Here is a 13,320-nt window from a genome sequence, read left to right as displayed (position 1 = left end):
GGACTGTTCTGCGCCCATGTGCCTTCACCAAAAGAATCGATTGGAAGTTATCCCAGTGTGTTCCCCGTGCGATGTGTCAAAACGCTGGAAAGATAAAAAGGGAACCCAAGTTGCTGTGCACCGATGATCCAGTTTCCCGACACCAGTGTAAATGCCCGGACGCCAAACCCAAAGACCAATATGATCGAGCTTCCAATAAAAGACTCCGACCGAAGAATGTGTGTATTATATATGCAGGAGGAAGTCTCTTGGTCTCGTAAAAAAATAATCATGAAACGCAAAGTCCCTTAGGACAAGTCACGCTTGCGCTTCTTCGCTGTTCGGCGATCCACAGAGGGGGCACTGGTGATTTCCGTCGACCGGGCAGCCTCGTACATGACTTGGCCAAGGGCACCAGCATCATGTTGATCATCAAATGATACAGAACCAGCATCACTTGCGTCCAGGATGCCCATGACAATGGAGCCACCACCGTGGGTGCGGGCGTGCTGAGCGAGGTTGTCACTGCGGGAGAACTTCTTGCCACACTCGTTGCACTCGAAAGGCTTGTCCTGAGTGTGAAGAGAGCGGTAATGGCGCTTCAAGTGTTCCTGACGACGGAAGCGACGGGAGCACAGAGTGCAAACGAAAGTCTTGGAAGGATCCTCAGTCAAAGACTGCTTGCGACCCCGACGGTTGACCGAGATGGGCGCAGATTCTGAGTCATCCACCGATCCATCGTCAGAGCAGCAGTCGCCAGAGGACTCACAGGCGGCCAGCGCCTTTGCTTCGGCCTCTTCGTCGGCGGTGATCTTTCGGGACTTGCGGTTGCTACGCTTCTTGGTCTTGGGCTCCTCGATGGGTTCCTCCTCGCTTTCGATCTGCGGCTGAGCCGTCTGGGTCCACTCGAATGAGGGCAAACCGTTATTGGGCATGAAAGTCTCGGAGTCATCCGAGTCTTCGAGGCTGTGCTCGCTCAGGAATCCATCATCCTCTACGGGGTAGGCGTGCATACGCTGGCGCTTGTCACCCATGTAGATGGCATTGGCGGCAGGATGGAATTCCACCAGACGATTGAGCTCGTCATCAGAATCAAGATCAGAGAAGCTGTCAAAAGTGGGCAGCGAGCTCAGCGGGTCCTGAGTCGAGGAGCTGAAAGAAGGAGACGGGTTCTCGTTGACTGGGAGCGTCACAGACGCACTGCCAACGACGGCGCGAGGTTCCTCCTCCTCACATGAGAGATTCGGTAAAGGAGGAAGATCCTGTGCGTGAACATTGACACACGGCTCAACGGTGAGCTGGCGGGGGTCACAGAAAGACTGGCTAGACCCAAGAGACTGGGAGGCAAGAATGTCGGTGGGCACGGGTGAGGGGGGATGGGGAAAGCGAGGGGCAGGAAGTTGCAGACAAAAGGTCGGAAGAATGGATGTGAGTTAGAGAAGGTGGGTGAATGAAGACTGCATCGTAATTAGCCTTTTCGCCCTTGCTTCCCGATATCCACAATTCATATCAAAGTGTGATCTATAAAAACTTACCAGGCGTCATCGGAGGCGAGTCAGAGCGCGCCCACTCGGGTGTGGCTAGGATTTCCTGGTGAACATCGGTCTCGCATCCCTCCTTGACTCCCTCGACCTTGTCAAAGGTGAAGAACGTGTCATGAATCGGGGTTGGTAGCGCGCCATGGGCAGATGGGGGGCTGCTGATGGTACTTCCCGAGGCGGACAGCGGAGGAGTGGATGGGAAGGAGTACAGATCGTGACCGATAAAGCGAGTATCCAAAGGCATCAACGAAGGAGAGCCTTGTTGCACAATGATGGTGGGCTTCATTTGCGAGGGCTGGGGCGAGGCAATTGGCGTCAAGCTCATGGTAGCTCCCCGGAAGGCATTGGTGGTGGCCATCTGGTGCATGTTCATCATGGGCTGAGGGGAGTAGAGTGGTTGCTCATACTGCATTTGGTTGTAGTATGGGAGGTCTGACTGGTAGTGACCTTGTCTCTGTGAGTCGTGGTAGTATGCGAATGGGCCTTGCACCGAAGTGGGTGCCATATATGTTGAGTCCATGGTGAGTTGTGCTAATCCTGTGTTAGAACCAACGAAAGGTATACATACATATATATATACACATACCTGTATGAGATTTGAGTTTCCAATTGAGAAAGTTGGGTCAGATTAGTAGGATTATAAGTGCTTCAAGTCCGAATGAATGAATGGACGATTAGGTGTAATGAGTGTCGAATAAGGAAGGACAGGTTCTGAGGAACCGGGAGACAAGAGGAAGGAGAGTGATATAGAAAGGATGGAACCCCAAAATAGTTAAAATCAGAAAAAAATAGAAAAAGAGAGTGTGAGTATAAGAAAAATAGACAGCGGGGAAAAATAAAAGAGAGCAGGGAAAGATAGCAGGTTGCGGTGGATAAATGAGAGTGATCTACTATTTTCTACTTGCCGGGTCACTAGTTGAGGTGTGGGCCAGGAACCGGGTGCTTTTTTTCTTTTCCTTTTTTTTTTGAATTAATTTGTCTCAAGAAATATAAAATGATAAAAAGGAAATATCCCATATCCAGTCCGGGGCGGGATTGGGAAAGACACTGCACATCAAAAGTGCTCAGTCCCGTCCAAAGCGACCAATCGCATTGGAGGACTTTAGTGACTGGAGTGGATCCCGGATTTTATTTTATTTTCCAAGTATGGCGTTATGGTAATCTATACGGAAGATATGGACATTTGATTTCGTATATAGCTCTGGAAATTCTGAAAATACAAGCGACACTTCGAACATAGTCCCTTGGGTATGTAGTCCAAGACTAAAAATTGAGCCTTGGCTTAGATGACAGTGACAATCAGTTACTCGTTTAGTCTTATCGCAATGTCGGACAAATAAGAAGGCTTGAAACCCAGAAACCCTTCTTTCTCATCACTTCGGGGACCAATAGCCCGGAAGTAAGAGAGGCCCACGCATCCCGTCTACAGTTACCCGGGAGTACCTATGTTGTATGGACTAATGATTTGAAAAGACCTCGACCATTTTCCCTCGCGGCATAGCGATCAACAGGTGGGAACCCCAAGAGCCAATCAGTAACCAACTGGAGCTGCACATCCTAAGTCGCTCAGGACTCGCCGATCAGACTACGGTGGCGACCACCGTGCAACCTTCTGACTTCGATCGTAAAACGGTCGGCATTGGCTGTTGCGAAATACCATTTGTACCCAATTTCATATGATCCAGCCCATACCTCGGTGACCGCAAAAAGATGACCCCGACAAGAACCCCCCCCCATCAACTATGTACATAGTCTCAAATCCAGATCAAAAATCGGATATTGTATGGAGTATAACGTGCTTCTCCAGAGTTCGCATATATGGATACAGTTTGTAGTTTGCTCTTTTGCCACATGGGACCTATGTTGTAAGTAAACAGCGTGTTTCTTTCCGGTCGCTGCAAGGGCCATGCCATGACCCATACAAACAAATTCCACATTGTACACGTCAATGGCATCAGATTTCAATATCCAGGCAGAACAGAAGGAAAAAGAAAATTATGTTGTATATGCAAGCCCAAGTAGGCTGCGAGATTCCAATTCACTTGTGCGGTCTACTGCAGGAACCAGCTGTGGGGAGGGCAAAATCACACAGGTGCATCTCACACGCTTATTGGGTCCTTGGCTCTCAGGAAAAGGCAAGGCTCAGATGCAGTTGGTGCAGTTTCCTTTGTAGCCCAACCCATCGAGGGTTTGCCGGATGGAGGTCCCGGTTGCCCTAAATCAATTGATTGGAGTGTCCCCCGGACTATCTAAGGTATGGACGTAACTAAAGCTAATAAGTGTGCTTATTTTGCCCCAAATTCCAGTGTCTTGATGTGCTGAATAGTCTCACCTATGATGCATCTTATTGGATTAATGACCTAGCCATGGTCGCTAGGTGATGTGTTCCGATTGCAGGGTGATGTGATAGCACTTTTTCTTGTCTCACGGACCTGACCTGTAGATCCGGGGGAAAGAGTGTGCTTAGTAGTGTCAGCGATAAAACATTGATTACTATTACTTGCAAAGTAGTATGTATTAACTGTGATCCATCTCATCCCCCTCAGGTACCTTGGAAGCACCAGCAGATACACAATCCGACATATCGACTAATACAGCCCAATGACATACAGCAAAGTGGCCACGCAAGCAAGGTCCAGTTCTATTCTTACCAAGTCGTGGCACTTCACATTAGAAATAAACTATCCACCTAAACCATGCAAATCTTCCAAATTTTCTCTTCCAAATCTTTGGGAATCTTTCATGGTCCCTTTTTTTTCCCCTCGAGTCCAGACCAGGAAAAAAAGTAATATCCCGCTGCTCAATGATGTCGGGGACCCGGAGCATCTCAACGCGTAATTGGCCGCTTCTAAAGATAGTGTGTCCCTCTGATTGGCTTCTAATCCACTCGCAAGCAAAGCGTCAGCGTCAGCGGAGACAGGTCTTTATCCGTCACCAATCAGAAACATACAAATCACTCCATTGTGGACTTGGGGAAATTGGGGAGTCTCTAATCGATATTCATTACCGTCCCACTCTACAAAGATAGCCCCCAGTCAAGTCCTCCGTACAACAGACACACTGGAGATACCCGGTCCTCCGGGCCTCGAGTATTTCCTTGCTAGGCTTAGATACTTCCCGTAGAATTGGACAGGGTCATGCATGGAAGGCTGTCAGGTCCTTCTTCAAGAATCCTAATGTCCACTTTCGAATATTGAAGCTAATTACCTTGCGTCCCAGTTTTTATTATTACGCTTAGTAAGGGAATATCTCAAAAATTTCGCCATTTCCGTTGTGATGGGCAAGAATCCTTACCGCCACCGTTGTTGCACAGACGAATCGACATTTTTTTTTTGCTTTTGCGAGGCCCACGGGCTTGCTATCGATGCTTAGAGAACAATGGTAGAACACGGTGCTCCGAAGCCAGAAGCAAGGCACTATTGGATTGAAGTCCACCTTTGCACTTTTTCTGATCATCGGGACTTTTCCCTCCAGATCTTCACTCTAACAGTTCCGAGAAAATTCCAGAAAGAAACCCAAGATTGCACACGGTAGAGGAGCTATTTCCAAACAGCTTTTACTAACGGCCCTTCTAGCCTCGACACCAGGTTTCAACAAGAGTGGAGAATATGGATATGGAGGCGGGCGGGCAGCTCTTAGTTTCCAGCTAAAGGCCGCGGAAGGCCCTCTAGTGAAGCCGGACCCAAGTGGCTCTCGAATGGAGACCCGAGTGGATGAAGGGGACGGAGCAAGCACAAAGTACAAATTTCACACTCTTTGTCCAGGAAAAAGAAAAAAGCAAAGAGGCAAGATCACACTCGATCTGTGAACGCTAATTCGAAGAATCGACGGTGTGATTTGGAAAAAAAAAAAAAAAAAATCCATGCTTGGTCTGGGAAGCGTCTTCCCAGTTCCCCGACTTATCATCGGTTGCTGGCGGTTAACTATGGGGGTGTCTGTGTGAGAGCTCCCGTCTGCGATGCGCGAAACCGTTTGGCGATCATCATGCCTATTTCCGAGTTTAAGCCCAGTTGTTAGAGGCTGACCAGTGTATCTGTCATGGTTGACCCCAGATGCGATATCTGCATAGCATCAAATAAGTTTTACCCCAGGGACCGAGACCGAGAGTCCGCAGCAAGGGCTTCGTGATAGGTACGGGAATACCGTTGGGATCTCCCATGCAGCAGTGGGCTTGAGCGAAACGTCTTGGTCCACCAGGATTCACCGCACATATTCTACACATCCAAACCCACATTTTGGAATTTGCAATCCACAAAGAAAATGCAATTTCACAAACGCACACGCCTCAAGAGGATTCGGGGTTTGGACAGATCAGACCATATGAGACTGAATATTTCGTAAATGTTACAAAGAGATGTGGAGAGATCCGCAAGGAATTCACGGCCATCTGTTCTGCGCTTGTGTATCTGTCAACGGCTCTTGGCGGACCTACAGGGACTAGTTTGCCATTGACTAAGACTATTCGAGGTCCTTCACATGGGACCACCGAGGCTTCAGATAGAGGCCAAAAAATATTGCTTGTGTGGAGTGCGCTCAATACTCCGTGCTATGGACATACATAGCACATCGTACGTTTGTGGGTTAATTGAAAGAGTTGGATAATCATGCCATTGAGAGAAAGAGAAAAAAAATGGTGCATTCTATTCGAAGCCCCAGTTCTTGTCATGTTGTGTGGGCAGATCCAGCCTCTACCGCTACGGAGTAGGGTTATCAACACCCCGAAACCAGCACGGGTACCAGCCTCTCGGGCTTCAAACTCGAAGCACCAAATACCAATTGCAATTCCCATTCCAATTTTCCTAATTCAGGTTACCAGGACGCAATGACCCCGGATTATTGCCGTTGGCCACTGGACGCTAAGGAAGGAACAAATTGATCCTTGGCGCCACTTGGACGGAGTAGAGGAAAAAAAAGAAGGTAAATCCGATAGCAACCTCGATGGAAAGTATTCGAAAAGAAGCGAGAGACTTCTCGCAGATCTCCCAACTGGGAATGGACTGGGGGCAAATTTGGAGACTTTGATTTGTGTTTTAGATTCGCAATTAATTGCCTCTGTACTCCGTACGTAGGATAAGTCGGGAACTTCCGCACGTTGACAAGGCTAAAATCTGAAACACCAGTTCAAATGGTATCTAGGGCAGAACGGGGAGGGAACACGCGTTTTTTGAGGCTGCTGTGGACGCTAGCGTACGCCGGGTTCTTGGCTCTTGGCCTTTTTCTTTTCTTTTTTGGTCGATGGGTCTCAATATTTTTTGGCGTAGGATTATTGTCGATGGTCGCATTTTGAGCGGAGCCTATACTTTGTACTTTGCGGTGTACCTCACTCTTCTGGACTTGTTTCCGTTTTGGGAGAGCACTGGCCTCAATATGGCCTGTTGCGGTAATTTGCTAGAATCAATAGAACGTTACAAATGCTAATAGATTAATTTGAGATGAATTCCGATATGCCTCACGGCATGATAGTTCATTCATATCAGTGTCCAGTCTCCAGTCTCTAGTCTCTAGTCTCCAGTCTCTAATCTTAGACGGCATCACCTGGGCAGATATCCTGTTTCGATTTGTCTTATCCGATACGCCTGGTTTTAATTTAACGCACTTTTGCCACAAACGCCAAAAGTGTTAGCCGACACTGCCACCAAAGCGGTTTTGCGCACGGAACGCCCTAAACCTGAAGTCCGTACGGAGTACTCCGTGCAAAAAGGATGCCATCGCAAAACCTCCAAGCGAGCAAAGTGCGGGGGGGAAATCGAGTTCCACACAAACCCATGGTTGAGAGCGCTGCGGGTAAATCGACCTTTTCCTGTGGGAGTTTTGACGGCCCACTGTGAGAACATAGACAGATGTACTCCGTACGGAGTAAGGCCTAGGGAGTATGTATTGGAAAATCCAACACATGCTGATATCACAATCATTCAGGCTAGAAATGTCTTTCGGATATCCATACTCTGGACTCTAGAACCATACCATCTCACTTTCAAAGTTCGAGGACCTTGTGTAATGGGACATCAGACCCGAGACACTAGACCTAGTGTGGTATACAGACCCTGACTTGTCTTAAACACTGGCTTAACCTTCAATTGATGGGATCGGTCGCAACTTGCTCTTTGGAGATCTTTCGAACTCTTCAGAGCACGTGTCTCTGGGCAGGCAGGTACGGCGTACAATATACAACATACTAACCATAAAGCCAATGCGAACGTGGCTGGAAGAACGTGGGTTCGTTTCAGGTAAGATCTGCTGTGCATCGAGCTTATGGTCCACTAGGTATGGCTATCAGTTTCTACCTAGGTACTTCTGTGGTTCGACCATCTCCAACCGTGGACGACTATCGCTAACGCTATATCAGGCATAGTGGGAATAGCCAAAGCTTCCGAAAGCTCTTGATAGCATTCTCCTGCCGCTTCAGCCACAGAGTTTGACTCCGTCCAAAGCTTCAAATGATAGAACGAGGAATGGTCTGCGAACACTATCTCCACTTTCCACTGAGGGCATAGATCGGCCTTCGGTCCACAAATGCGACAATAGAACCAATGAGGTCTACCAAGTCGCGATCGAAGGATTTTTGAGACTCGGCACGATCCTGGGACAAAAGAAATTGATATTGCGGAGATAGATTACCCAGCCCGTGGTGGAAATACGCACAATTTTCCCTCGCCAACCATATAGCTCGCTGGATTTTGAGTCCCTTTCAGATTCTGGAACCGTCTCCATCTGACCCCAACATCACCGGGAACTCCAAATCCTTGGCCGAGATACCATTCCATAAATTGGATAGTTTTACCCATCGGGGATTTCCCAATGAGGCCAGGTGGGTCGGGGAAATAATTTGGATCATCGTATCTTTTCGGACCTGGATCTCTGGTACGAATGGGGAGCGTGCAAAGACTCCCGAGGTCCGATGTGTTTTCCCCGAGCGCTATCGGATCTAATCTGCCATAGGTAATTTCCTTATGTATCTCTGGGGTACATATTCCCGAGGTTCGATCATGTCATATGTGCTTCATGATTGCGAAAGGATATACTTTCCGAATATTGATGTGCAAAACTTTCTCCCACCGCGCTATATCCCGTAGTTTATGAACATCTGTCTCCACCCAAGTCACGAGCCCCCGAATACACCAATCCTGTTGGTCACCACTGCAATACTATACATATCTGCGTAGCGTGCAAATCATGCGGAGTATGTACGGAGTATGCAGAATGCACTTCGTAGCCACTATTGCTGGGCGTATCCAGCTCGCTCCGCTTTGGCGACTACGTGCGTATCTACATTCGTCCCTGGGTTATCAGTGATCGACGAAGGGCTCCATTTCCCATTGTATGTATTTAGCCCACGGCTCAAACCAAGGAAGTGGCTCTTTCCAACGTTAAACTCGGGCCCCGGCAAAAGCACATCATTCTTCCCGCACAGTATCTGGTACGTAACAGATTTCACTGATGTTTTCTTCACTCCAGCCGATGGCTATGACTCTGGGCTTAGGAGAAAAGTCCACCGTTCTCCGCATACGTTGACTGTCGCTTACAGTCCAGCGTGTGTATAGAGTCCAAAGCGGCATCAGCCACGGCTTCGGGGCTGATTCTGGATCCTCGAGCTGAACCCCCAGCCTGAGCTGCAATGAAACTTGACCAGCAAACCTCAAATTCTGGACATGTTTGACGAAAGCACTCGAGATGTGAACAACCTTTTCACGAGACAGCGGTTCACTGACAGGCCGGTACCGTGTCTTTCTTTGTCTTCTCTGTTGCGCCTGGCCAGCTGAAGCCTGTCCAATCGAAGCCACGGCAGAATGCACGTCTCCGGTAGTGGATTCACAGTCCAAACTGCTGTTTTGTTCGCAGCGAAACACTGGACGGTGCTCATCTCGGGGTGGGCTAGAGCGGGTCTTGATACCTTATACGGAACAGTGATCCAAAAACGTGGTACCGGTTAGGTACCTTGCAAGACTCGCTACAACAAACAACGCAACTGACTCTGGTCCTTAATCCAGTTAGTACAAACTCCTCCATGCCAAATCCACATATAGGCGCCCACCATAATGTATCCATCTTCTACCCACACAAAACAAGGGAACCTCACCAGCAACCTTGGGTTGAAAAAACCACCGTGGGGTCCGGCAGACCCGAATCTTGAGACAGTGATCATGCCATACATCGTACAATCTCTCCAGAAACTCCATTGAATATTGATTCATGAAACAACCACAACCACAAAAACACAGATTAACACAGATTAAGTGCATCTACGCCAAGTCCTCATCTGATGTGCTTAGGCCAGCCAGTCCATGGTCCTGCAGAAAGCCATCCTCCGCCACTTGAAAATACCGAACCTACAGTGGATATGGGTATGGAGTGGAGAGAAAAAAAAACAAGAGATACGATCTCGGCTAAGTTCCCGTTTACTCCTACTGCAAATGGCCAACGAGACGAAACAATTTGCCTCGCGTAAACACATAGAGTGCCAAGGGCTCCAACTCCATCTGCGGCCCGCGAATAGAATCACCGTGTCCATACGGAACACGGCTGATTGCTATATCCCTCGTTTCTACCTCGCTAGTTATGGTATGTGCGTTGTGGGAAGGCGAAGTTGTCGGATGCATCCGGTCGCCGGCCGGTTCAGTGTGGCTTCCGGGCCGAATTTGATATTGTAACGGCTCCGCGTACCAGCCTTCGATCCTAATATGGGGGCTCTGTGGTGGATTGAAATTTGCACCACATTGTCTGATTGCTTTTCGGGTGGATGTTGTTTTCATATATTAAAGCAAGCTTTCGGCCGACATTTTGTCGCCAAATGTCCTATCCTCAGGGCTTGGGTTTGTGCTGGGATATTTCGTCTATCTAATACGGTCCAAGGAGCTGAAAATGATACTTCGCATATGAATTTGAGCTGAATGTGCTCTTGAATGCATTACTAACTCTAATTACAAAATTTGGAGACTAGAACGCAATGCCAACATGAGCGTTGGGAAGCAACCAGTTGATATTGAAGCTCGTCCTAGTTGTAGGTCGAGCTCTCAAAGGAACCAGAGAGAGATAAACAGCAAAGGGCCTCAGGAATGGTTAAATTGAGATCACGCTCCCATAAGGAGTCAGTCTCTTCCTATCATATATTCCATAATTCTCATCACCGACCATGTTTATGGAAGAAAAAGAAAGAGGAAAACCAAAATGAAAAGAAGAAGGTTCCTCGCATATGGCTTACGTAAAGTTTCTGTGTGTGCCGAAAACCTTGGAACCTTCCGTAAAAGGTCAACGGAAAAATTGAATTTCCGGGAGTCAGCATAAAAGGAAATCTCAACCGGCGCCATTCCTCTTCTTTCTTTTCTTCTTCGTGCGGCGGCGCGACTCGATAACCCGTGTTGCCTGGACATCTACGGCCATTAGTCTGGCTTTCAGTGATGTAACCCAGGTGTCAGTTGCGCCACAGACGAAAGGAATTGCACATTGATTCTTACCTTTATGGGTCTTTCTGATTTCGCAAGGATAAGACCTTCTGGTGGGAGTCAAACATACTTTTTTTAAATTGTTTTACTCTTTTTGAGATTTTCCATAGCCATAGAACCAATCGAATCAATTGATGAAATTTAACACAATCTTTACAGCCAGCTGGTTATTCTTTCATTAGGCGGTATACTGTACTCTCCCTGGCATAAAATTGACACTATCGACCCAACCGAGCTCTCTGTCACTAAAAACTCAATCCCATAAGACAGAAGAAGCGCTCACAGTTCTTAAACTCCATGGCGTATAGGCTTGTTTTCTCCAAATTCTATGTTTACTCGCCAGGCTCATCACCAATCTTCTCCAGCTTTCCCATAGATCGGTTTGCACCTGCCTCGCCAATAATACGAATGCGGTCAACGCGCAGTTTCTCGCTATCCCCGTCCCCATCGACGAAGAACATAACCAGCGATGTCACATTCTGGAAATTGACAAACCGCAGGGCGACCGTAGCAGTGCCAGTCTTTGCATCCCAGTCACCAGGCTGGATCTCCACCTTCTGCACAGGGGTAATACCATCCGCCTCATCGAATCCAAGCACATGCGAAGTATTCTTGTAGATGTGCAAGTTCCTAGGCCGCATGGGGGTCTCGTCATCGTCGCCATCGGCAGGAGGAAGGGAGGTAATTTGAAGCGAGTGGACCTTCAGTGTCGAGTTAAATGGGATGTACAGCATCAGCTGCTCGTCGGTATCGCTTTCAGTCCAGTCTGCCTGGCCAGCAGCCTTGCCCTTACCCTTTGCTGCCAGTCCGGACGGCTTCGAGGTGTTGAACAGAGCACGCGGCTCTGCCGTATCTGTATCCCGGTTCAACAATTCCAATCCCTTCACGTCAACCTGATCTGTGATATCGTTGTAGCCCTTGGCCACCGCGCCGCCAAGCCAGAGCTCGCCGGAGCTGCTTCCTTCGCCGGCTCCTGCTGCGTCGTCCGACTGGCTTGCCTCGGATGCAAGCTTCTGGACAATCTGATTCAGCTGGGCGGGGTTGGCGCCCTTGACTGTTTGGTTCACGCGGCCGCTCTTAAAAACGATAAAGGTTGGCATTCTAGGATCGTGTATTTGTCAGTAATCGAAACGAATACTGTATAATTTGCCGCGCGGGTTGGGCTGGGTTATAGATGCTTGGATAAATTGCACATACGCTGTGACACCGTAGGCTTTCGCAAGCTCTTGTTGGTGGTCGACATTGATTTTGGTGAATGTGATTTGATTTGGGCGGGAGAGCTGGGTCGCCAGCGAGTTATACGCGGGTGCAATGGCCTTGCATGGTCCACACCAGTCAGCGTAGACTATTCAAATATCAGGTCAAGGTCAGCGACTGCTCTAGTGGTTCAGAGGAAAAGCTAGGATCGTGCGGCAAATACTTACAATCGGCAACAACAAGACGGGAGGAAGTAAGGAGCGATGAGAATTGCTCCTTTGATGAGATCTCAACGACAGACATAGTGAAGTTGGGAGGGGAATGAATGTGAAATGGACGGTGGAAGAGGATGGAAAGACGTGAGGTTGTGCTTTGCTGCCTCCGCATATGTCATCAGCCCCTCTACACAATCAACATGATGAACCACGCCAGAAAATGTGTATTGCCTCAGCGCTTTTTACTTTAGCTGGCGAATTTTGGGTCAATTTTGGAATTGCAGGATTATTCTTATGTCAACTCAAATACCAAGGGATCAGATGTAGTCCTCACAAAAATGTTCGAGATATATATTGTCACAATGCTCGCCATATGATCGAATCTGATTTATGGGGAGCTTTGTCTCTGTTGATTCTTTAGCATGTGCCAAGACATAAATACATACGGAGTACACAGAAAGTATAATTCCATCAAGCTGCAGAGTTTGATATTGAGAAGTAGCTATATGGTGCAGCATTCAGTCTCATCATTATATGCATGAGATTGAGTCGGGCCTAGCTTGAAGATAAGAGGCCGGAGTCAGGCTTCGGTGGCGCTTGAGTTTGATCTCAATCAGAATGATATGAGTCCAAAAGCAGATATACTACGGAGTCCTGGCTGTCCGCTCTTGTTATACACCAGACCCAACGAGGCTGGTATGCACAAGCCAGAAGAGGCTGGCGGTGACCCAATATGCAAAAGACAAACGAAGCCCAGGAAAAGGAAGCCCACGAGAGAAGAATGAACGTCCCAGGCTGTATCCTATCTGGACGAGCGAGCCCTGTCCCCGGACGAGGCATAGACTAACATAGACACAAGACAACGGAATGCCTTTTGTCGCACAGCGACAAGGCATGAGGTGCACAGTCGGACATGAGACTCAACAGAATCCTGGAGCAGAGATGACT

The 13,320-nt window shown here is 48.2% G+C and overlaps 2 protein-coding genes across 2 annotated transcripts; both read right to left on the bottom strand.

The window, feature by feature from the left end:
• Positions 1-287: 287 nt before the first annotated feature.
• Positions 288-2,040, bottom strand: sebA (putative C2H2 transcription factor (Seb1); the record flags this gene model as incomplete). Its single annotated transcript, XM_056676298.1, has 3 exons — positions 288-1,302; positions 1,388-1,436; positions 1,515-2,040. The coding sequence occupies 3 exons, from the start codon at positions 2,038-2,040 to the stop codon at positions 288-290; spliced, it is 1,590 nt and encodes a 529-aa protein (XP_056531298.1).
• A 9,252-nt stretch (positions 2,041-11,292) lies between these two features.
• On the bottom strand, positions 11,293-12,460 carry N7500_005152 (thioredoxin-like protein 1; the record flags this gene model as incomplete). The annotated part of the gene is made up of 3 exons (XM_056676297.1): positions 11,293-12,061; positions 12,158-12,305; positions 12,385-12,460. The coding sequence occupies 3 exons, from the start codon at positions 12,458-12,460 to the stop codon at positions 11,293-11,295; spliced, it is 993 nt and encodes a 330-aa protein (XP_056531297.1).
• Between the last annotated feature and the right edge of the window lie 860 nt (positions 12,461-13,320).

The sequence above is a fragment of the Penicillium coprophilum genome, assembly GCF_028826855.1.
Source record: "Penicillium coprophilum strain IBT 35676 chromosome Unknown utg000004l_segment0_segment0, whole genome shotgun sequence".
Lineage (NCBI taxonomy): Eukaryota > Fungi > Ascomycota > Eurotiomycetes > Eurotiales > Aspergillaceae > Penicillium > Penicillium coprophilum.
This window is presented reverse-complemented; position numbering and strand designations above follow the sequence as displayed.